The sequence below is a fragment of the Harpia harpyja genome, chromosome 4, assembly GCF_026419915.1.
Source record: "Harpia harpyja isolate bHarHar1 chromosome 4, bHarHar1 primary haplotype, whole genome shotgun sequence".
In the NCBI taxonomy this organism is placed as follows: domain Eukaryota; kingdom Metazoa; phylum Chordata; class Aves; order Accipitriformes; family Accipitridae; genus Harpia; species Harpia harpyja.
The window spans coordinates 43,157,212-43,178,399 of record NC_068943.1 but is presented as its reverse complement, the minus strand read 5'-3'; the positions used below and the strand labels follow the sequence as shown (position 1 = coordinate 43,178,399).

At 44.9% G+C, this 21,188-nt stretch overlaps 1 protein-coding gene and 1 long non-coding RNA gene across 3 annotated transcripts in view; one reads left to right on the top strand and one right to left on the bottom strand.

Moving 5' to 3' along the window:
* The first annotated feature begins 1,080 nt into the window (after positions 1 to 1,080).
* Positions 1,081 to 4,613, top strand: LOC128141572 (uncharacterized). Of its 2 annotated transcripts, none has more exons than XR_008235117.1 (3): positions 1,081 to 1,237; positions 1,869 to 2,357; positions 4,180 to 4,613. It is a non-coding gene; the product is annotated as an uncharacterized LOC128141572 (long non-coding RNA). The 2 variants fall into 2 exon arrangements; XR_008235116.1 differs by having other exon boundaries at positions 1,081 to 1,250.
* Positions 4,614 to 8,034: 3,421 nt separating this feature from the next.
* The window catches only part of CLMP (CXADR like membrane protein), a 41,624-nt gene continuing 28,470 nt past the window's right edge, over positions 8,035 to 21,188 (bottom strand). The window contains exons 2-7 of the mRNA XM_052786465.1: positions 14,137 to 14,294; positions 13,233 to 13,434; positions 12,233 to 12,400; positions 11,736 to 11,858; positions 9,965 to 10,106; positions 8,035 to 8,532 (exon numbers count right to left, since the gene is read on the bottom strand). Coding sequence (XP_052642425.1) covers positions 8,238 to 8,532; positions 9,965 to 10,106; positions 11,736 to 11,858; positions 12,233 to 12,400; positions 13,233 to 13,434; positions 14,137 to 14,294 — 1,088 coding nt within the window. The 3' untranslated portion in view covers positions 8,035 to 8,237. The remainder of the gene's footprint in view (positions 8,533 to 9,964; positions 10,107 to 11,735; positions 11,859 to 12,232; positions 12,401 to 13,232; positions 13,435 to 14,136; positions 14,295 to 21,188) is intronic.

Here is a 21,188-nt window from a genome sequence, read left to right as displayed (position 1 = left end):
AGAAGAAAAATTGAACTGTAAAATTGAGCTCCAACTGCAATGCTCCCTGCCTTTGTTATCCCCCGTTTTACCAGCAACCGCTCTTTAGCGTATACGGTTAACGCATTTGAGAAGCCCAACCACGTGGTACAGCCCACGGCCGGGGACTCCATCTCCCATCATGCACCTCCCCGCTGCCATCACGTGGCCGGGGGCGGACATCTTAGGTGCCGGGCAATGGAGTCCCCGCTTCGCGTGGGCCGAGCTTGTCAGGCCATGTGGCCTGGCACAGCCCCAGCCCTGCTGCGACAGAACCCACCCTGCACCCATCGGGGAGACGCAGCGCCCGCCACCCCACCACTCGGAGCCCCCAGCCACCACATGGCGGTCCTGTAAGCCCACTCCTTGCCCCCCCCCCCCGGGGGGACTACAAATCCCAGCATGCTCGGCCGCCCCACGGACACTGCTCCACCTCTCTTCCCTCCCACACACATCCCCGGGCGTTCCCGGCGGGAGATAACATGGGCGACAAGTCTCTGTCTCTCCCTCCCTCCCCCCGCCCCCCCCCCCCGGCCGCTTCAGGAGAGCAGAGGGACGGAAATCAGAAAAGCCACCATTAGGCCGGATTTTAGAGAAAAAGGGCCAGCAGCGCACAAGGCTCTGCAGAACCACCACATCGAAAGAGAAACACCCACCGCCGCAGCGACAAAACGGCCTCCACCACCACCATCCCCACCCCAACCCAGCCCGATCCCCCGCAGCTCAACAGCCACTCCCGGTACAAGGGCACCTCGGAGGGCGCTCAGGCCGGACCACGGCTCTCCTCTCCCCCCTCCCCGGGCGGCAGGCCCCGTTACCTGAGCGGCGCGGACAGGCCCACACGCAGACAACGGAGGCGACTCGGCGAAGGCTGCTGCTCAATGAGACCGCTCAGCGTCCGCCCCGCCGCCTTTATATACCCCCTCAGAACCTTCCAGAAGGGCCCGCCTCTTCTCTCCGCTCCAGCCAATCCCCTCGCGTATTCCGCCGCCCTTCCCACCAATGACCGTCAGCCGGAACCCGCACCCTTCGTGACGCGCACAGGAAGGGGGCGTGCCCGCCGGCCGGCCGGTATTCTCGAACCTTCATGTGCTTTCCCCTCTCCCCCACCCCAACCGCCTACCGCTCCGCAACGCTCGCCCCCCGCCCGCAACGGGCGGGGGGGGTGGAGCTTCGCGTGCGCGGGAGCCAATGAGAGCCCTCCAGCGGCCGCATGCGGGTGACGACACCGGGTAGCGTGGGTTGAGGGAGGGGGCGGGGGCAGAGAAAGAGCGCCAGGGGGCGAACGGCAGCCAATCGCAACACGGTGCCGGAGGCTCGTTTGCATAGACTGCGCGCGAGGGGGAAGGGGCGAGAAGGCGCCTTGGGGTGGGAATGACCAATCAGAACGCGGGGATGGCGGGTTGATTTGCATAGAGGTCTCGGGTGGCAGCAAGGGGGAGCCGGGCGGGGACGGGGGGGGTCACAAAATGGCGGCGCCATGCGGAGCTCGGCTGTCAGCCCCGGCCCCCTCCCTCATCGTCCCCGGGCCGCCAGCGCGGCACCGCCGTGGGCATCCCGCGGCGGGCGAGCCGCTTCCGTGGCCCCGGGAGCGGCGTGAACGCCGGTCCCTGCGGTGGCGGTCCCGTACGCTGCGAGCAGCGGTGTTCGGGTACCGCTGCGCGCAACCGTGTGGGATTAAACACAATTAACAGCAGGATTAACGGCGGGCTAATCGAATCCAGCCAGAAACGAGCGTTTCGCTTTCCGATCGGAAAGCTGGAGGTGCAAGGAGCATACCGGGGGGGGCGGGAGATCACCCTCCGCCCCGAGAGGAATGACGGCATTTCTCATTTTTGTGCTTCCTACAGCGTTTGCGCCAGTAAATCTCTCTCGGAGCACGATAAGGTATGCCAGCAGCGTGTTGCTGCTCTAATCCTCCCTGTTCTGTTCAACAAGGCAAAAGGCAGTGTTCTCCGATTTCTCCCCACACCCTCATTCTCACCCAGGCAGAGGAAACCATGTTGTCTGCGCTGTTTTAAGGTGACATCGGTTTCTCCACAGAGCAGAATCCGGCCTCCACAGCATCTCCAGCCCTACTTTTTATTCCATCCTAAGATTTTTCTCGTCCATAATCGGTGCTAAGGCACCAAGTGACACTCCTTGGTATGTCAGCGCTGCTCACTGCATGCTCTCAGCACGACTGACTTCAGTGGAAAGGAAACGGAGGCTCTGAACGGTGGAAAACCATGGCTGTTCAGTGTCCTTGGGGATCAAGCGAGCAGATGGACGACTGCAAACATTCAGCTGGTCTCAGCGCCTTAGGCTGAAAGCTGATCAGAGGTCATAAATCACGTAAGGTCAGGCTCTAGCAGAAGTGCTGTGAATTGCATCAAATGTTTACATGGCATAAAATGCTGAGAGGAAAAGTCAGAGGGAGTCGCTAGGAGGAGGGCTACACAAAACCGGTATCCTGGCCAGCCTCTGTGACCCTATACAGTGGGAAAAGGGGCAAAGGAACTTCTATAATCAGGGGTAAGAACTGTGTGAAAAAGCATTTCTGGTGCGCTCTTAACACTGCCCACAGGGTTGGCCTTAGACAAAAAGACTCCTGGTGACTGCTTAAAAATCAAATACTCTGACGGGGGGGGGGGGCGGGGGGAACGGACACTAACAAATCTCTCCTTTCAGGCTTATCCCAAACAAACGACTGATTGTCCTCTGATACCTTGCTGTGTGCAAGCCTGCACCCTGAGACAGATAGGAGACAACGCCTCTTTCTTTCATGGCAATTTTGAGTGACCTCTACTAGGGAACATGATGCAGTTACTCCAGATCAGCTGGCAGCTGGTAACCCATTATCAGACCACTAACATGCAGATTCTCACTGCCACACACCACCAGGCTCCCGTGACAGATGTGGTGGGTCTGCTGGCCCACAGGAAGTCACTCATGTCAAGCAACAGTTTGTGGCTCCTATTCTTGCTCTGCCACGCTCAGGGCTGGAACCTGAACTGGAATCTTTGGGTGACAACAGAAGGCGTAGTTTGGAGTTGGAACTTGGGTGTACAAGGTTAGAGACAGGAGGGGCAACAGGAAAAGGAAAGGGGCTCCATATCATGGAGCGCTAGCTGTCACTCTCCTGTGCCTTTAAAGATAAGGGCAGTCAATACGAACCATCACCCTGTATCTGACCAGGTATGGCATGCAAAGCACACTCCACCCTGTCCAGAGTACGGGCTGCTGGAGCACTCAGCTCCCAGGCTACACAGGAGATGCTTCTCAGGAATGCAGTGCTAACTTGCACTGAATACATTGCACGCCAAGTCTCACAGGAGCCGTGCTGTTAGCAAGGGATTGCGTTTGCATTTTGTTTTTTTAAATCATGAGCAGAATTTCAGTAGGACCCAAGAATAGCACTACCTGCACCTTGAAATTAAACAGTGACATTTAGATGTGTAACCGTACTTTGCTCCACAGACTGATAGCAAGCGAAGGCAGCCTAAAACAACAGTGAGTCAGTGCAGGGAGGAGGGCAGTTTTGCAAATGACTCATTACATTAGAAATTGAAGGCTGTTAACATACTGGACAAAAGTAGCTCATTTACTGTATATCAAAAAAATTAAGGCTCAGCAGGCTGGACACTGACAAGTACTGTGTGTGGAGTTTTTTCAAATTATGAATTCCAACATTATTTTTTGAAGCCAATTTAGTACATTAGAGATCAAGCACTGCTTCTCCTTTAAGTGTTTAAAACAGAATTGGGAAGAGAGTGGAGACTGTATCAAAGACACACTTCCTATTCACAACAGAAACGTTTGTTATTTATACAACACTTGCATCTGCATGCCCCTGTTGAAGTTTGAAAATCATGCATTTCCATGGCAGTCCTGTCCCTTTCCCACCAAGCTCTCCTCCTTCAGTGTGTCAGTACAAACTGATCGAGGTTAAAAATAACCCAAGATTCCTGATACTGTACAAAAGTATGCAATAGCACAATTCCTCTCAAAATGCGTATCACCTAATCAGGATTTTGGATGTCATCAACTCAGGAGGGAGCCAGTAAATAGCATTTCCTCATGAATCAGGGATAGACAGAAGGACACACCTATGAGACCACTGTGTTGTCACTGTGTTTTGTTTTAAATACTGTGTAATTATGTTGCAATTTTTACTCCCAGATTTCAGTAAAGAAGATGGCTGATGATGGGAGACCTCTGCGCAAAACACCCCCAGGGAAAGAAGGCTGAAGCACTGCAAGAGAAATCAACCACAGTTATGTTTAGTTACACTAAATTCCGCCTACATCTCCCTGACCGGAGATTCCTGTTAGCTAGTTAAAAATGTTTATCTGCAGAGAAGATCTAAACTGTCTGAACACAGCTCTTCAAGGTTTCATTGTCATCTCACGCCCAGTTCTAGAGATGAACTGAAACTCAGCGGCTGGTTCGGAAGTAAGGTCGCAGATGCGGGAGTGCAGTGTCACTGGAGTTTTGTATCTGTGCCGTGTCTATGCTGGCACTATTTACCATACTAGCTTGAAGCATCTACATCCTCAGCCAAAATATCTCAGGTGAAATAGCTGCATGGAAGTCAAAATGCCATTTACTTCAGTACACCCAAGGTTTCACATATTTCATACCATGTCACATAATTCAGACGGAAAAAATACCCAGGAAAAAGACCAGCTTCCCCACACTTTCTACACAAATATGCACGTAGTCATAAAAATGGTATTTTTGACTCCATACTTCTTTTCCTTGGATTCAGCTTGACAGCATGTAACGCATCATACCACAGAAGATGGAACATTAGTACAAGTTTAGTTGAGCTGCAGCACATTTATTTATAAAACAACCAACCAAAAAAAAAAAATTACGAAATCATTGATTCAAAGGAATCAATAATAAATATTTGCTTTCCTCTGAGTTGTTCAGACACAGTACAAGTACACCAATTATAGCAGGTAGAAGAGATGTAAGCTTAGTTTAGCTGCTGAGAAACAAAAGAAAGCTACATAACATTGTATGCATTTAATCACACTAGTAATAACTGGTATATGACAGTAAATGCTTTAAGTACACTATTTTACAAAACAGAGTTTGGCTTATGGTTCATTTGCTTCCCTTGTGCAACTCCCGATATTATCATCCGGAGCTCAGAAAATGTCCCTTTGAAAACAGAATACCTTTGAAATGATCCCTTTCTTGTATTTCCTTTGAGTAATGAACTTTTCCCTTTGGGCTTTGTGCTAGCAACTGAAGTGCAGAATTGACTTTGTGTTCACCTGCGAGATCACTGACGTGTGGTCTGAAAAGCACTGCAGCATTTCAGACTTAGTGATTTTAAATCACCACGGCACCCACATTTTTTAACCAGGGCCACGCATCTTTGCACCTTTGTACCATGGCAGGAGAGGGCCACGGTGCTTTTTCTGACACAGCGGGCATGCCTGGATAGCGGGCGTGTGTACCGCCTGCTTCCCAACAGGGCTAGGAACAGCCCAGAACAATCACGCACACCAGGCTTCAGCAATTGCTTCCAACTAACTTCTTTTCCCCAAGGTCCGTATACCTTTCATCCCATGCAATCAGACAGATAGCTCATGTGATAAGGAGTGACTTCTCTGCTCCAGGAGAGTTGGAGACCAGGAGAGGGCTGCCACAGCTGATCTATCCTGCAGCCGATTCCCAAAGGCCTCCAGGAAAGAGACTGCCAGGAGCAGGCTGGGCAAATTCTCCTAGCCAGCAGCAAGTGGCTTCTAGGCTGTAGACAGAGCATCCTCCTCTTTGCTAATTGCAAGTCTGGCCTGTGACTCAAAGCTAACCTACAGCATTTGGTATTCAGACTGTAGCCAGCTCGACTATTTGAATTGTTACCCTTACTTTGTGGTAATAAGCTTCTGGTTGCTCAGGCATGTATTCTTTACTGAGAAAAGTGCTCCTGTTTTTATATGCATAGAATAAGTATCCTCAGATGCAACACAGGTAACATTAAGCGAAATAAGCAACCACAGAAAAAGCCACAAACTACTTTAGCAGTCCTGCTCATGCTCTTTGGGACTTTCCCAGCTCTGGAGTACCTTGTAAGCACTTTGCAGTGCCTAAGCCTTCGGGGTCCAGGAAAGGAGCAACTGCAGAGGAATCACAGACACTTAGAGCTGCTGCTTCCCAACAGTGACAGCCACTACCAAATCCACCAAAACACAGCTGATCCAGGAATGTGCCTCTGGAGTATCCAGGGAAACTGTGTAAGTAGAATGACACGGTATCCAACACCAGGAGCTGTCACAAAAGTAGAAGCTTATCAAACACCTAATACCAGATGTGTCTTTTGTTTAAATCTGTGACTCAACTGCACAACAGATCAGTACTTGGTCCTGCCAAGGGTGGATAGGTTGACTCTGGGGTAGAGAGAGCAAGTGACATTTTGGTACATGTGATGAAAATGGGTGACTGCTCCTAGGAAGAGAAGTTCTCATATAGTATAGGGCAAGTTTGAAAACTATTTCCCGTAAGGAAGTAGCCCAAGCAGGGCTTGGCTTTGCTCAGATTGTCTAATATCTCAAGCAAAGCTAGCATTCTGGGTCTCAGTCAGAAAAGGAGATTAATTACAGTCCCTGGAGTGAAAGAATTATAGATCTGTGGTTCTTCTGTGCTGATCCATCTCCTGTAGACTCATTCCACAAATTGCAGAAAACTTTTCCTCCCTCAAATGAAAAAAAAACCCCACACCTCATTTTTTTAAATAGGAAATCATCAGTCCAGGAATACAGGAATCTAGAACCTACAAGCTCAGTGTCTTGTGTGTAGTAGTTGTCAGAGCCAAGTTCTTCAGAGGAAAATATAAATGACAGAATTATGTGAACATCTGCTTCCAGAGGAAGCCTCTGGAGTCCCTACCTCCCATCGTTTCCTGTTGGCCTTCAACTTGAAGTGTAAGACTTTATATTCCTTGGAAATGTTTATTCTGGTTAATTTAATCACATAAAATATTTTTATGATTCTTGCAGTTTTTTAAGAGTCTTGCTAAGGTTTAAGCCTCAACAATAGCACGTGGCCCAGCGTTTGGTGTATAAATGGGACAACGCGCACAAATATTTTCTAATGGAAGCAGCATTGTGCTTGTTTCCGTGTCCCTGGTGTATTTTCCTCACTATGTGCTCTGTCACTCTATCCTTCAGTCTTACCTGGATGCCTGAAGGTCAGCTCAAGAATGCTGTTCGTTCAGTCTTGGGAAGAGCTCTCCATAAGGCTTCTACAGCATGGCTCACCCCAAAACTGGTGAATTCACAACATGGCAATAGCAAAGATATCTTCCAAATGCTTCATCCAGGCTTTGTGGTAGATTAGTGGCCCTCACTTTTGGAGGTACTGCCTTCCTTCTGGATTCAGTGCCCAATTCTTATCACACTAAGGCTCATTTGCCACAGATACCACTCCAGTGGAGTTGCTGCGGCTTTGCAGTGCTGATCATAAAAGCAGAGTCAGGCTCCTGACCGTATCTCTCTGGGTGCATCATTAAGTTTATTCTGGCAATTAAAGCACCTCTGTTGCCTTGACATTAAAGGGTCCTTTGTCTTTAGTACAGAGATTAGTTCAGACACATGCCTTAATACTGCATCTCTTGACCTTTTTGAGTGATCCTTTCATTTCCACTTTAGTTACAGCCTTCAGAAGTATTTCACTAGAAGACTGAATGCAGAAAACATGAAGTGTCTGTCAGTTCCCTTTGAGGTTGAACATCAGACTACCCTCAGCAGAGAGTCTGCCTCAAAATCTTCAGATAAGACAATGCATCTTTGAGAAAGTTCTCCATAACCAGTACAAGAGACTTTTCCCTCCCCACAAAACCTCTCTGGAATATTATGCATCTTTATGTCTCTGTTGATCCCTTTTAAAAAATCCTGAGGTTTGGCTTCATTTCATTTGTACAGCGCTTAGCTGTTGTAGTTTTAAAATGCTCAGTGTTCCACTTCCAAAAAAGATAATTTAAAAAGAAGGCTCCCTTTTCCCTCACAGGTATCTTTCTTAGAAAAAAAAAAATTCTGTATCAGAACCTCAGTGCTGGAGGATGTAAGAAAGAGTTGAGTGGGAGGGCTTCTTGTGGTGTGAATAATCACAAGTGATTAAAATTAAGCTGTCCAGAAAGATAACTAGCTAACCTAACAATTTCTATGTGGCTGGTGGTACGTGAAGTGTTTCTGGACAGCAGGAGTCTCCAGACAGCTGGTGAGCAGTCACACGGTCTGGAACGCTCGGCTTTGGGCAGGCACCATGACCAGCGTTGCTCCCATTTTCATCAGGTTAGCATAGTCGACTTTCTTTGGCTCAATTTCTTTTCCTTCCGTCTCCCTCTGGCTGTACTGGGGAGGAGTTAGATGGGGAGTAGCTTCCGTTGACAAAGTCCGTTGGCTGCGAGAGGCACTGTTGGCTGTCGACCTCGTTGAGGAGGAACCTGAGTGTGAGCTCCTGGAACCAGATGAAGAGGAACTGGGCTTGACAAGATGGGCCTTGGGTGCCTCTGCATCTTCTCTGCAATCAAACAGATGACAGGGCTCAAACGCGGGAACAGAAATGCTTATACATTTTACCAGGCGGAATTGCTGCTGCAATAAGCAGTTGCTTATTGAAGCTGCAAATCACCAGGACATATTTGTCTAGCAGTTTGAGCAAGGTACAGGGTTTTCTGAATTCTGTGCTATGTAACTTTGTGGACTGAACTCCCTATTGCTCTGCGGAGCTATTGGTCAAATGGATTTAGAATACATGCTGCACACGACTGGCTCTTTGTGTGTGGCTTTGAGGTCTGTGGAACGAATGCCAAGGGTCAGTGCAAACAGTTCAGCTAGAACTGTCTGCTCTGTAATCCTTACTCATAATGACAAATGACTTAGGACTAGCTGAGACCAGTTCTTCTAGTTTTAAAAAAAATGTGGGTAGTGAAAGAAGTGTGAGAAGTGGGCCCAGCGAGAAAGAGAAGAGGTAACAGTCATGCATGAAAAGGTGATAGAAGAGGCTGAAGCTCAAATTAAAAATGAAAAGGCATGCAAGATTTGAAAGCAAAGAGAACAGGGAAAAGAGAAGGGAAGAAATCAGCAAAGACTACCTTCTTGCTGGCAACCTGACCATCAGAGTAATCAGCTGCTGAATGGATTATAGAGATGCCTAATGGTACATAGATGTCGTACAAGGGCAGGCAGTCTTTTACAAATAGACATAAGGATGGAGCAAGGCAAGGGGTTTCTTCAAGGGCAGGAGCAGCTAAAACTCATTCCTGGAAATATATTTTCCCAGCACTTTCCTTCCTGAGAAGTTTAGGCTCCATTGGCTAGAGACCAATCTCTGCTTAGGGGAGTTAAGTGGCAGACCTCACACGCTTGTAACAGATGAGTTCAAAGAACATGCGTCAGCATTCTTGGTACACCCGCTCAGGGTGAGGCTTCTCAACTCTGCACACAGCAGCTCAGGGGATTTTTCACCCTGAGCTAAATCCAGAAGCACAGTTGTTCAAAAGACTCAAGAAAGACTGTGAGAACCTGCCTGCCTCATAGCATTCCCAACAGAAATTGCAATTGGAAAGAAAAAAACCCAAACCAAACCAACAAACCTCTCAGAACCACAATGGACAAGTGGGTTGAATTTAGTACTGGAGAGGATTATGCAAATGCTTTTAAATGCTGAAATTGCAAGCATGAGAGAGAATATTTTGTTGAGTTTTATGCTAATTTGTGCGGGGGGGGGAGAAGGGGGGAAGACATTATCATCTATCTAATTTTCTGGAAAGTCTTCACAAAGATTCTCACATTCAAGAAATGTGTCACTGATATTTCAGGGAGACTTTAAAAGCTTTTTAGAACAACCTTTTAAGACACTTCTACCTAGGTTACTTAAAACTGTAGTGAAAAGATGTGTGAAATTGAAAGAAGGGAGGGTGGGAGGTGGGGGATTAAATAAAAGGCGTTACCTGATTTCATTTGGTGCTTCCTCTTCCTCATATCTTTTCTTTTCTTTCCTCCTGATTGTCAGCCTCACCACCAGGAAAAGGAGGGAAAGTCCCATCACCACACCACAAACCGCTCCAGCAATCATGCCGATATTTTGTGCATCTGTTGTCCAGAAAACAAACGTGTTGGTCAGTAAACTCTCACTAGGGTCATACGGTCAGATTCTAGTTCACACTACAACTTATAGCACTGGGTATAAATCAGAACAGAATGTATTAGTCTACTTATTTAGGCGTGTCTCCACACAGAAGTTGAACCAGTTTATCTTCAGGCATTGTTTCTAAACCTGAGCTGACAGTGAGATAAGTATTCACCTCTGGAAGGGTGGGATCACAAGTGCTATGCCTTCAGCTATCGGTCAGAATTCCAAGAGGAGGGAAAATCCTCTCGTAAGAGCACAGAACCACAGAAAATAGAGAGACAGACAGGACAACCCACATGCGAAACAAAGCACCAGGCAGTTTGCTAGAGGCAGAAGAGTGTTTGAACTACGAGTGTTTCCCCATGATGATTTTTCTTCCCCTTCAACTCACCCTGAAATGATTACAATCCACTTGCAGAATGAATTATTCAATTGGGGGAAAAAGTGACCTGAGGGCGGTAGAGAGGAAGGAGGAAAGGAAGACCATACTGTGCAGGTGTAAGGTATTTTTCATCCAAAATAACAAAGTTAATGAAAGGATACTTCCTAGTGTATATGGGCCCTTAGTTAATACTTTATGACAACTCTTTTGATAAGAGTGGTTAGACTGGGTTTGGCTGAAAGTTGTTTCTTTAAGGCTTGTCCCTATGGAGGGTTTAGCAAACCAAAGTGAGGTTTTAAACCAATTCAGTTCAATTGGCATAAAAGCTGCCTGGACGCTTTTACTTCAGATGCCTGAGGCAAACAGGTATTCCTTGCTACATAACCATATTCCAGTTATTTCAGGCCTGGCTGGGCAGAAAAATTCCAAAGCTATGGAATCTCCAAGAAGAGACTTCTCTACTAGCAGTCCTTTATCACAGCACTTCCAGCTCCTGCTGACCTCCCCTGAGCGCTGCACATAAAAACCTGCTAAACTGTACTGTTTGGATTTGTCCTCAATGCTGGTGCTAAACTCCACCCTTTTCCTTGCATGCATATGCAAAGGACATAGGTACCTAGACATGCACACACCCTTAATGGTGTTAATCAGGTAGGACACTGATTTTAATCTCTGGTGTTCAGGACAGGATTTATTAAGTCTAGATTAAAACCAAACTATGTCAAAAGTTGCTTTTTATTCTGCACACCATTTCATGACAAAATCAGCCTTTCCAGCTGCCTTTAGACAGTTCATTGTCCCAAGCGCGAGAGATATGTAATTTGGAATTGGAATGATGGAATATCCACACCAAGGTTTTATGCTTGAGAGTGATCTCATGCAATCACTCCACCCAGAAGTACCTCAAAAGCTGGAGACTCTGGAACATCTCACTCACTGTTTTTTCCGCTCATATTTTCATTAGTCATTCTCAAAATCAAAATTTCTAACAGATGAAAACATCTGAGCCCAAATAATGTATTTACCCCTTCTGGTTATACAGAGGACTGCTGTGCAAACCGTAAGTGCGATAAATATGGACTACTTCATGTGATTCAAATAAGAGAGAGCAAAGGCATGGCACAGAGTTTACCAGTCAAGATGAGACAGCTGTGAAGCAGCACTGCTCATACAGTGGTGCGAATACTAGTTATGTGCCAATACTTACGCTGCACTGTCACTTGAACAACACAGCTTTCTTGTCCAGCCTCATTGGTGGCAATGCATTGGTATAACCCTGTGCTCATCTGTGTAAGATTCTTCAGTAGGACTTGCCCAGGATTAGAAATGTCTGAAACGGGAGAAATGCCACCAGGATTAATCCAAAAAGACTAAGAAACCTTAACAGCAGATAGGACACAGAAGCATAAATTGAACTTCCAGATCAAATCAGTTCAAGAACAATCAATGATGCCTCACAAAAGATAATTTATCAGCCTTCGGCAAAACGCTAAACAAACTCCTCACGCACTTCCTTGTTCAGGGTGGAGCACACCACAACGTCCAGCTGCAGTAGCGAGAGGTACTGTTATATCGTTGCTATCACTGCCACCAAGTAATCCCCATTTAAAAAGCAGGCACTTGACTCTAAACATGCATGTATGTGTGGGCGGCTATCTGGCTTTGAGCGTACTGAGAATTCTAAGAGGAAATGACCTGACTTACTGACTCTTGATGTAGGCGGGAGATGTTCAGCTCTCTCGTCTTCCTCATTTATGCGCTGCCATCGGTAGGAGATGGGTGCAGTGCCAGAGGCAGAACGGCACTGCAAGGACAGTTCCTTTCCTTCCAACAGCTCCCCTTCTAGCCAGCATTTGGGCTTGGAAGGTTTTTCTAGAAGAAACAGAAGACAGGTCATGTAAACGCAGCAGATTATTTTCTTGGTGGAAACCCTTTCGTTGGCAAAGTATGTAATTTAAGCAGCTTCCAAGAGCTGCCTTCTCTGGAATTCATTAAGGAATTACACCAGTGATGTTTGTTAGGGGACTTTAGCTGCAACTGTGTGCAACTTCATAGTCTAAGAAGTGGAGCTGGCTGGCTCAGACATAGAAATGACACATTATAATACTCTGGGGCAATTTGCCTCACGGATACCTGCATCAGGAGCTGTATCACTGTGTTGCTCTTCTAGGTACTATTTAGAGAACATCCTTTCCCTCCCCCTACTTCTCCATTTCTTCCTTCTCCCCACAGCATCCGGCAGGCCGGATTCTTCCACAGGATGACAGTGTACATGAAAAAGCCAACCAATAAACTGAAATCAGGGAAGAGAAATGCTAATCCCAGCAGCTTATTTGTCACCTCCACTGACTTGGATCAGTTTGGGGTCCTGGGACATGAACCCAGAGTCCTCAGCTGGAGATCTGGACAGGGCGATCGCCAACTAGGCTAGAATATCAGTATAGTTTGTGTGATGAGATCATAGAGATAATTTGGAAAGAACAGTTCATATGATTTTGCAGGTGATCATACTTACCTCAAAACAGTTCTTTAGGCTCTTCTTGTGTCCTGGCCTTTAACAAAAAATGCAAAGGCAGATACGGAACTGGACAGTGAAACCTGATCGTGAAATGTCTTTGTATTTATACCCTGCTGAAATAAATCTCTCTCCAGGAAATGAGTCTAGCGATTTTTTTTCCTTGGAAGAACAATAAAATGACCTTACCTACAACCTTCAGGGTGATGCGAGCCCATTCGTACTGCCCAGCATTTTTAACCTTACATATGTACTTCCCTGCATCGCTGGACTGCAGTGATACGATTTGTAAGGATGCATCTCCAGCAAGGAAGTTGGATGTGAAGGAAACACGCCCCTTCTGTTCTTCATTCAGGTCATCATAAACACGGCCTCCAGAGTAAGTGATCACCTGAGGAGCAGACAGTCACTGATCAGCCAGCTGTAAATTTACTTTCACACGGAACAACACATCAAAGCATTTCCAGGAACTGCAGACTAAGGTTCTGCATGGTTAAGTGACTTGCCAAGGGTCACGCAGGAAGCCTGTGCCAGGGTAGAAAATTAAACCTGCATTTCAAGTCTGAAACTAATACATAAAACTGTATTTGTGCTAGAGATACATATTGGAGCATTTATACTAGTGTCAAAATAGACGTCAGCTTATGCCACAATATATAAAAGCAGTCCTTAATTTTGGTGGGTTTTGGCTAGGTAATTTAAGTTACTGCAGACCTGATTTTATAAGTATTAAACTACTATATTTTTATGTGAAACCAAGGTTCCAAAACTGGGCCTGCAAAATCCAAGGTCATTTTTGAAAACCTGAAGGCCAATTCTGAAGTTTGTCCAATAATGATTACATAACAGTGTTAGTTTAAAGAAAACTCGATTGTAACACAACCTGTTCCAATACAGCATACGTGAATATCAAATAGGTTTTACACATTATAAATCTCTCTAAATAAATCAGCTGTTTTCTAAACACTGCTTACTTCATCAGAATAACTTGCAAAGATCATCACAGAAGTCTCTTTAAATCAATGGCTGCTGCTGATGTCAACATAGAAATAAGATGATTTTCTCAGCAGATGCTAATTGTGGCTCAACCTACCGCTTTTTGTACTGTTTCGGAAATGTGCAACAGCCACTCAATATCCAGGCTCCCTTGCTCCAGGAGGCCCAGGCGGTGATGACAGGGCAAAGTCACGTTTTCTTCAGCTACTCTCTTAAATTCAGTCTGAGCCTCAGACAGCCAAACAGAACAGGAAGCTGAAAGACAGATGCCAGTGGTCAGAGGCCAGGATTAAGGATGCATCTCTGCACTGACAAGCGTTGCTAGCTTAGGTTTCCCTGGATTCTTCCTCATTTGCTTCACAGCATCAAAGAAAACCCAACAGCTTGGCTTCCTGGACAGATTGCAGCTGATTAAAAGGGACATCTATACATATGTAGGTAGTTAGTTTCACACTAATATTTAAGCACGAAGAACAGATGGCTTCACACTCCAGGGCTGTCAATACCAAAGTTACACCCACATCCTCTATGCACGCAAAATTTCAGATAATCTCCTTGGTTTTGCCTTCACCTTTTACTACCTTAATTCATGAGCAGTATTTCCACCCAGAAGACCTTCAGAACCCATCCCTTTATTCCTACGTCAGTCCGGCAAGGCTTGGAGTCTCTTTCCTAACGCTAGATGATGTTTGCTGTGTGCATTTCAGCACTGGAAATAAGAGACCAGCCTGGGAACAAGAGGGTTAACCTTAAGAAAGGCACGGTACAAGTAGGCTAGTGAAGTGTCTTTGAATAACAACGTCAAAAAAAAAAAAATCATAACTTGTCAAAAGGGGTTTGTCAGGATTAAAAAAAAAGGTGGGGGGGACGAGACGAAATTGCCAAGCTGAACCACTAGGGGGAAGCAGAGCCTTTTAAATGTTACCAGTAAAACCCCAAACGCATGTTAACTGCCTAAAACCTGGTCCAGGAGATGGTGCGCCGCAGAGAAACACGATGTTCAACCAGCACTGCGTTAGTCACTGTGAAACTCGCGATTTCTTTCCGAGTTTCTTTCTATACTGCATCCTTACTAAAACTGAACAAAATCAGGGGTAGGTTCTTGGCTTTGCCCATCTCTAACTTTTGATAACGCGTGGACTCACCATGGTAAGTTCAAACTCAATTAAAATTGACCCAAAAGATCAGAGGTGTGGAAAATTACAGGCACTTAGGTCAGGAACCCCCCCAGGTCTGCTATGACACCAAATAAAAAATTTTCCAACCAAGTTTCCATGGGGATTTCTGGGGCACAAATGCCATCTGCCTTTCGCGTATGAATCTTCAGAGTGCAGTTAGGTTGTTCTTAAGTTTTGCTGTGCAAGAAGAGAGCCTAAAACTGGTTTGTTTTTCCCCTCTATGAAGTGAGATGAAATGTCTTGCTTCTTGGACTAATTACTGTGAAACTGATGAAAACCGGGAGAGTTGGCAGCACTAGGGAGTCACATGTGTGATTGAACACACAATCCTGTGATTACATAGCAAGATTAGTGGCAAGAGCATAAGAAGCTCTAGTTACATAGGCTGAATTTGTTCCTATACTTGTCTTTAAACAGTGTATCTTTAACCTTCCCTTTACCTTTAAATGAAGAAAAAACCCCAAAACCAGGAAAAATTACATCCAACATGACACTTCCTCAGCTTTTTCTGTTGCTTCAGGACCAACTCTGGTTTTAGAAAACTCATTCTGTTCCTGCTCCCATTCTCAGATCTGCCTCTGAGTTGTTAGCATGACCATCCCTCAGCTCCTGAGCTTCTGATATTTAATCGATACTTGCCAAGCTCTTCTATGAAAGGTATCATCTACTATGTGCATGCACATATATAAAACACTTGGAATTTTAAGACAGTGAGTCTTGCAAAGGATTAAGCTCTCCTCCCCTGCACAGATCTCTGCATGAACTGATGAGAGTAAAAGCTCCTTTTCAGCCACATTAGCTGTTTTCTTTAAACGGAAAAGTAATCCAGCTTATCACTGGATGCACTAGTCTCAAAGCTCCATCTGCCAAATACAATTATACATTCTGCCTAAGATGAATGCCTGCTTTCTCCTACAGCCCACATTGCTGCGGGCTGCCTTCATTAACACACTGACGCTCACTAAATGAGTGATCAATAAGTTTAATCTAAGCACCATGCTAGTGAGCATTCACATAACATTTGCAACATTTTCAAAGTCCTGTGCCAGAAGAGCACTGAGGTTTTGCACACACCTCACAGGGTATTCTACATTTTAAAATGTAGTTTTACATTAAAAGCCTTGATCAGGATTATAAATCCCTTTTGAGGGATTCTAACAAGCATCATTTTCATTCCTCTCTGGCTTGGACAGACTGTTTTTAGGAGACTTGTTCTGGCTCTTGTTGCCCCTAGCAAACATGGTCTGGATTTGAGAAAGAGCCCTGTGCTCATCTTCTAAATGGGAGTAAGATCAGGGAGACATCCAGCAAGATAGTGACTGCAAGTTTCTAAAGCACACTTTGTTTTTTCAAAGGTACATGCAATCAGAGATAATTTGGAGCTGATTCACCACTGAACTGATGACCAGATTGTCACGCACACTTCCTACTTTTTCATTACATGTCAGTCTTACTAAGAAAAAAAAAAACCAAACAAACAAACAAAAAAAACCCCCAAAACTTGTCCCTTTAGTCCTTATTAGTTCTTTAATAATGCCACGAACTCACAAGGAAGCCTGTAAGTTTTGCAGGTGTTCTAGGCAAGACCCTCACTTTATTTTCTTTCCAGTCATCTGTACAAAGTCAAAAGGAAGCTCAAAACACAGCTTCATAAAAATACCCAAGGTAGGGGCCAGTTATGGAAATTATGCAAGAAAAATCCAAAGAGAGCTCAAAGTGAACAAACGTCATGCCTTGCAATAGTTTGGGTAGGGTCTCACTGTAGCAAGCAGAGATTAAATGGAAATTTACCTTTAGATATGTGCTAGAATTTACAGTATATGCCTCAGAAAGAAAAAGGAACTAGAAAATATATCCAAGTCCCCTCTAGGTTATTTTGTTTTATTATTTGACAAAGAATAAATGCTGTCTGAAGTTCTCTTGCATTTGTGTAGATGACACCTAGGAAGAACAGGTCAAAGAAATGAGATTTTGCTCACAGTGCTTTTACCACCCCACCCCCCCCCCCCAGTTTAAGTTTCATTTAAACAAGCCCCTACAGCGGCAAACACCTCCGTATACCGGCCAGGACACACACTGACTAGATTGCAAAAGCAGCTTGCTCCTAGCATGCGCTTCTGCTCTGCTAGATGGGATGGCACAACTGGCTCCATACCTTTCCCCCTTCAAGTGCTTCGCAGCCACACGAGGGCAGAGCCTACTCAGAGTAACGCCTTAAGGGCTGGCTCCAGCAGACAATAGATTAAGACAATAGATGGTTTTCCCAGAAGTCGGATCCAAGAGTCTCGCTCAGTAATGCCACATATATGCAGGCTCCGCAGTTCTTAGCCCCAAAAAACCTCTTCCCCTTCCACATCCTGCATGCGGGCGGCTCTTTATGCTGCAAAGAGCAATTCGGAAATTGCTTCTTTCAGCTTTACTCAGCCTATGTCCCATGACTTCAGAAGGAGGTTGGTTTGTTTTTCCTGCAGAGCAGGAATCCTAAGCTTATTGCAACTGCAGCATTTTGAAAGCATTGGCCGTAGGCCTGAAAAAAAAGTCTTGGGTGCAGCGCCAGGCTTGCTGACATACCACAGGCAATGCAATGCTCTGTACTTGGGGGGGAGGAGACCACTGTAATATTTAAACATTTGCTCTATTGTTCAGAGGACAATAACTCACCCAACACCCTGCAGACAGTGGAAAAAGATTATTGCCTTTGATCCCTCACTCATGTTTTAAATATCCAAGAAATACAGAACAACAAATACTTTAAACAATACCGAAGCTAGCGCACCTAAACAGACAGTACGTAAACAGCACAAGCATAGATGCACTAGGGGAAGGGCGCAGACTGAGCCAAGGCACACAAAGGGATTCTGAGCCCTTTCAATAACAGGCCATTCTGCCTTGCCTGCATAGCAGATTTTAAAGGAAAATATTGTGGACAATATCCTGCATCTTTCTCATGCAAAGATACCAGTCTTAAAGTATTTCCTAGAACCCATTTCAACATTTTTAACGGACTACTGATTTTGAATGTATATAAGAGGGTTTGAATTTCAGAAGAGTCAGCCCTTTGAAATGGATGTAGAGGGAAGGAACCATTTCCTGGGCAATGCAGCCAAGTGCTGAGCAAATTGGGCCTGTGTATTTGGTCTTATCACAGATTATGACCATCCATGATAGTGTTTTCCTGTCTGAATCCTTAAAATGATCACATATGCTTTCATATACATGCCATTATGAAGCGCAGTTTATTCTCATGCCCATCCAATAACAAGTATACATATATACACAAGTGCACATATATACCACCATCATCAAATATACATAAACATACAAGCAGAATCAAAGTGAAAATAAATGTTTTGCTGACATTTTTATTTGTAGGCAAATTCATGTGCTAAAAGCTAAAGAGCTTCCAGATTTAAATCTTTCATTAGGTTCAGAAGAAGGTTTGAATTAGGGAGCAATGCTAAATATAGTTTATACTTTTTAAAAAAAAGTAGTAAGTTGTGCTATATCACTGCACTGCTGGAATTAGGAGGAACAGCCCAGAAAGATTCAGAGAATTGAGATACAAGAAATCCATAATGGTGCTTTGTAAACTTGGCCCAAACCATACCTACACCAAGTTCATTTAAGATATGAATATCCAAAATGGGTCTTGAAAAATTTCAGTTGCTCCAAGAACATTTGTGAAGTTTATTTTTCAGCTACACTTTTTATAATTTTTATTTTGGCTTTTTATCAAAGACAACATTTGCAATAGGCTATTCCAAGACATTCATGTCCAAGGAGAAGCAGAAATGCAACCTATAATTTTCCTGCAACTCGAGACATCCTGTACTAGCACCTGACTGAGGGAAGGGACTCAGAAGCAAGTGGCTCAAACCTGCTGCTGAGGAAAACCTTCTTCAATACCAACAGCAAAAGCAGGAAGTCCAATAGTATCTACACACACAGTTTATAGCACTGTCTGGATGATTTCCATTTCACCTGTGATAGGTGCTCTATCTGCTTTTGTTCATTAATATCAAAAAGTTTCCTGGATGAAAGTGTGACACGAACAGTGAATGGCTACTGTTGTCAAGGCACATCACATTCTTTCTGAAAGAACAGTCCCCTACAGACAAGTTTTCTCAAGCGTAACCAGTAATTTTGTGGTCTGATTTTGAGTCCTTCTTGGGATACTCTTGAAGATTATTTTCACACCTGTGTGATTCCACTATCTGAAAATGGGGTCCTTCTGAGAAGGAAGTTTTCGTCCTGTAGTCGTCCGAGTAACTCACACGTTCTTCTCAAAATCCAGGTAGGCTGTTGGAAAAAAACCACCTCAGTGCATCCAACAGTCCCATGCTATAGCTGGTCTCAGCTAGATCTGCAGGCTGAACTGCTTGTGTAAGCACTTCATTTTAGTCAAAATGATCCAAATTAGCAAAAACTTTCTACTTAAACATTTTTAATTAGCCCAAAGAGAATAAATATCCAGAGAATTATTCAGGCTTGTAGTGTTCCTCTAGCTGAATAATCCTGCACATTTGACTCACTCTTGTGCTAAAAACATTTATCCCACTCAAGAAAGTATTTGAAAACAAAGTATGTCTAAATTTGATATATACAGAAATAATGTTTGACAGTTAAGAAACAAAAAGCCCAAGACAGCCTGCCATGTTGCAACTTTGAACCACTCCTCCATGCCAAAAATTTAAGATGTTTCACATCTGTTAGAGTTTGATCTTGCTACAGTCTTGTAGGAAATTATTTACTAAGCTTCTTTATGGAAAAGCAAAAGCCTGCCCCCGACTCTGTCCAGTCATAATGAGCAAAATCTAAGCATTTTGCAATAAGCAAATTTAGAATTTTACATGCTTAAATAGGAGGCTGACAACTACTTCTATGGCCAAAGAATTACATCTTGAGTAAAACTTTCAGAGATGCTTGGAGTGCCTTGGAAGCTCAAATCAGCTAAGTGCTAAAGACACTACAGACACTAATTCTACAGTTAAGTATTTAAGTCTCAGCAACCCTTAAAATTAAGGTCTCTATTGAGAAACCAAACATTTCCCCCCCACTATTACTGTTCAGTAACGATGACAGACACATGCACATTAAGGCTTTTATCTCCCTTTTGACTCTTTTCCCCATTTCTGCTGTGGATAAACCAAGAAAGATGGAGGATATCTATGTTGGTTTGTTCCAGAGCTGTAAAGAGAACCCACAAGGTCAGCACCCCCTGCTCACCCTCAGACCACACTAGCCCTAACAGTTAGTTACCCTGACAGCATTTTAGGCCAAAAGAAATATAAAGTGGTGTCTTCTTACAGACAGCTATTTTGCATTCTTTGCACAAGGGAGGAGAAGCTGGGGGAAGCCGAACTCTCCTAAGGATAATCAACTCAGCCAAGGCTGTGCTCTGGGACATCTGCTTTCTGTATTCCTTGGCTGGCAGAGACATAAAGGCCAAAGGTCGCCTTCTCCCGAGAGCTCAAGTGCTCCAAGTGACCAAGACCTGGCCCCCAGTGCATGCTGCCTGCAGCCTGCTCCCCTCTGCCTCCCTTTGATTTCAGGAATTTGGTTGTGAAGCAAAAGCATCTCAAATAAGAAAAATGTGAGCTAACAGTCAGCTCCCACTGGAACAGGCTAGCTGTGTTAAAATAAAGAGGTCAGCCTATCCCCATCCATATCCTCATAGCATTGCAGAGGTTCTCTGTAATTGGAACCACATGTGCTTGGGGCTGAGGTTTGAGGTGGCTGTTAAAATGGAAAGCAAAGAGGAGGAGTCCTGCACATTGCCGAGTTTCCAAGGGGTGACGTGAAGCATTTGGAATTGAAACCGCTGAGGAGCTAGGAATGCCCAAGGAGAACAGAAAAAGCAACATTTCACAAAGCAAAACCTCTGATTTTTAGAAATTTGCAACAACTAAGCAAGAGTGCGGGAGGGGCCTAGAATATGGCTGGTGATACACAGGCTCCTACCAACAGAAAT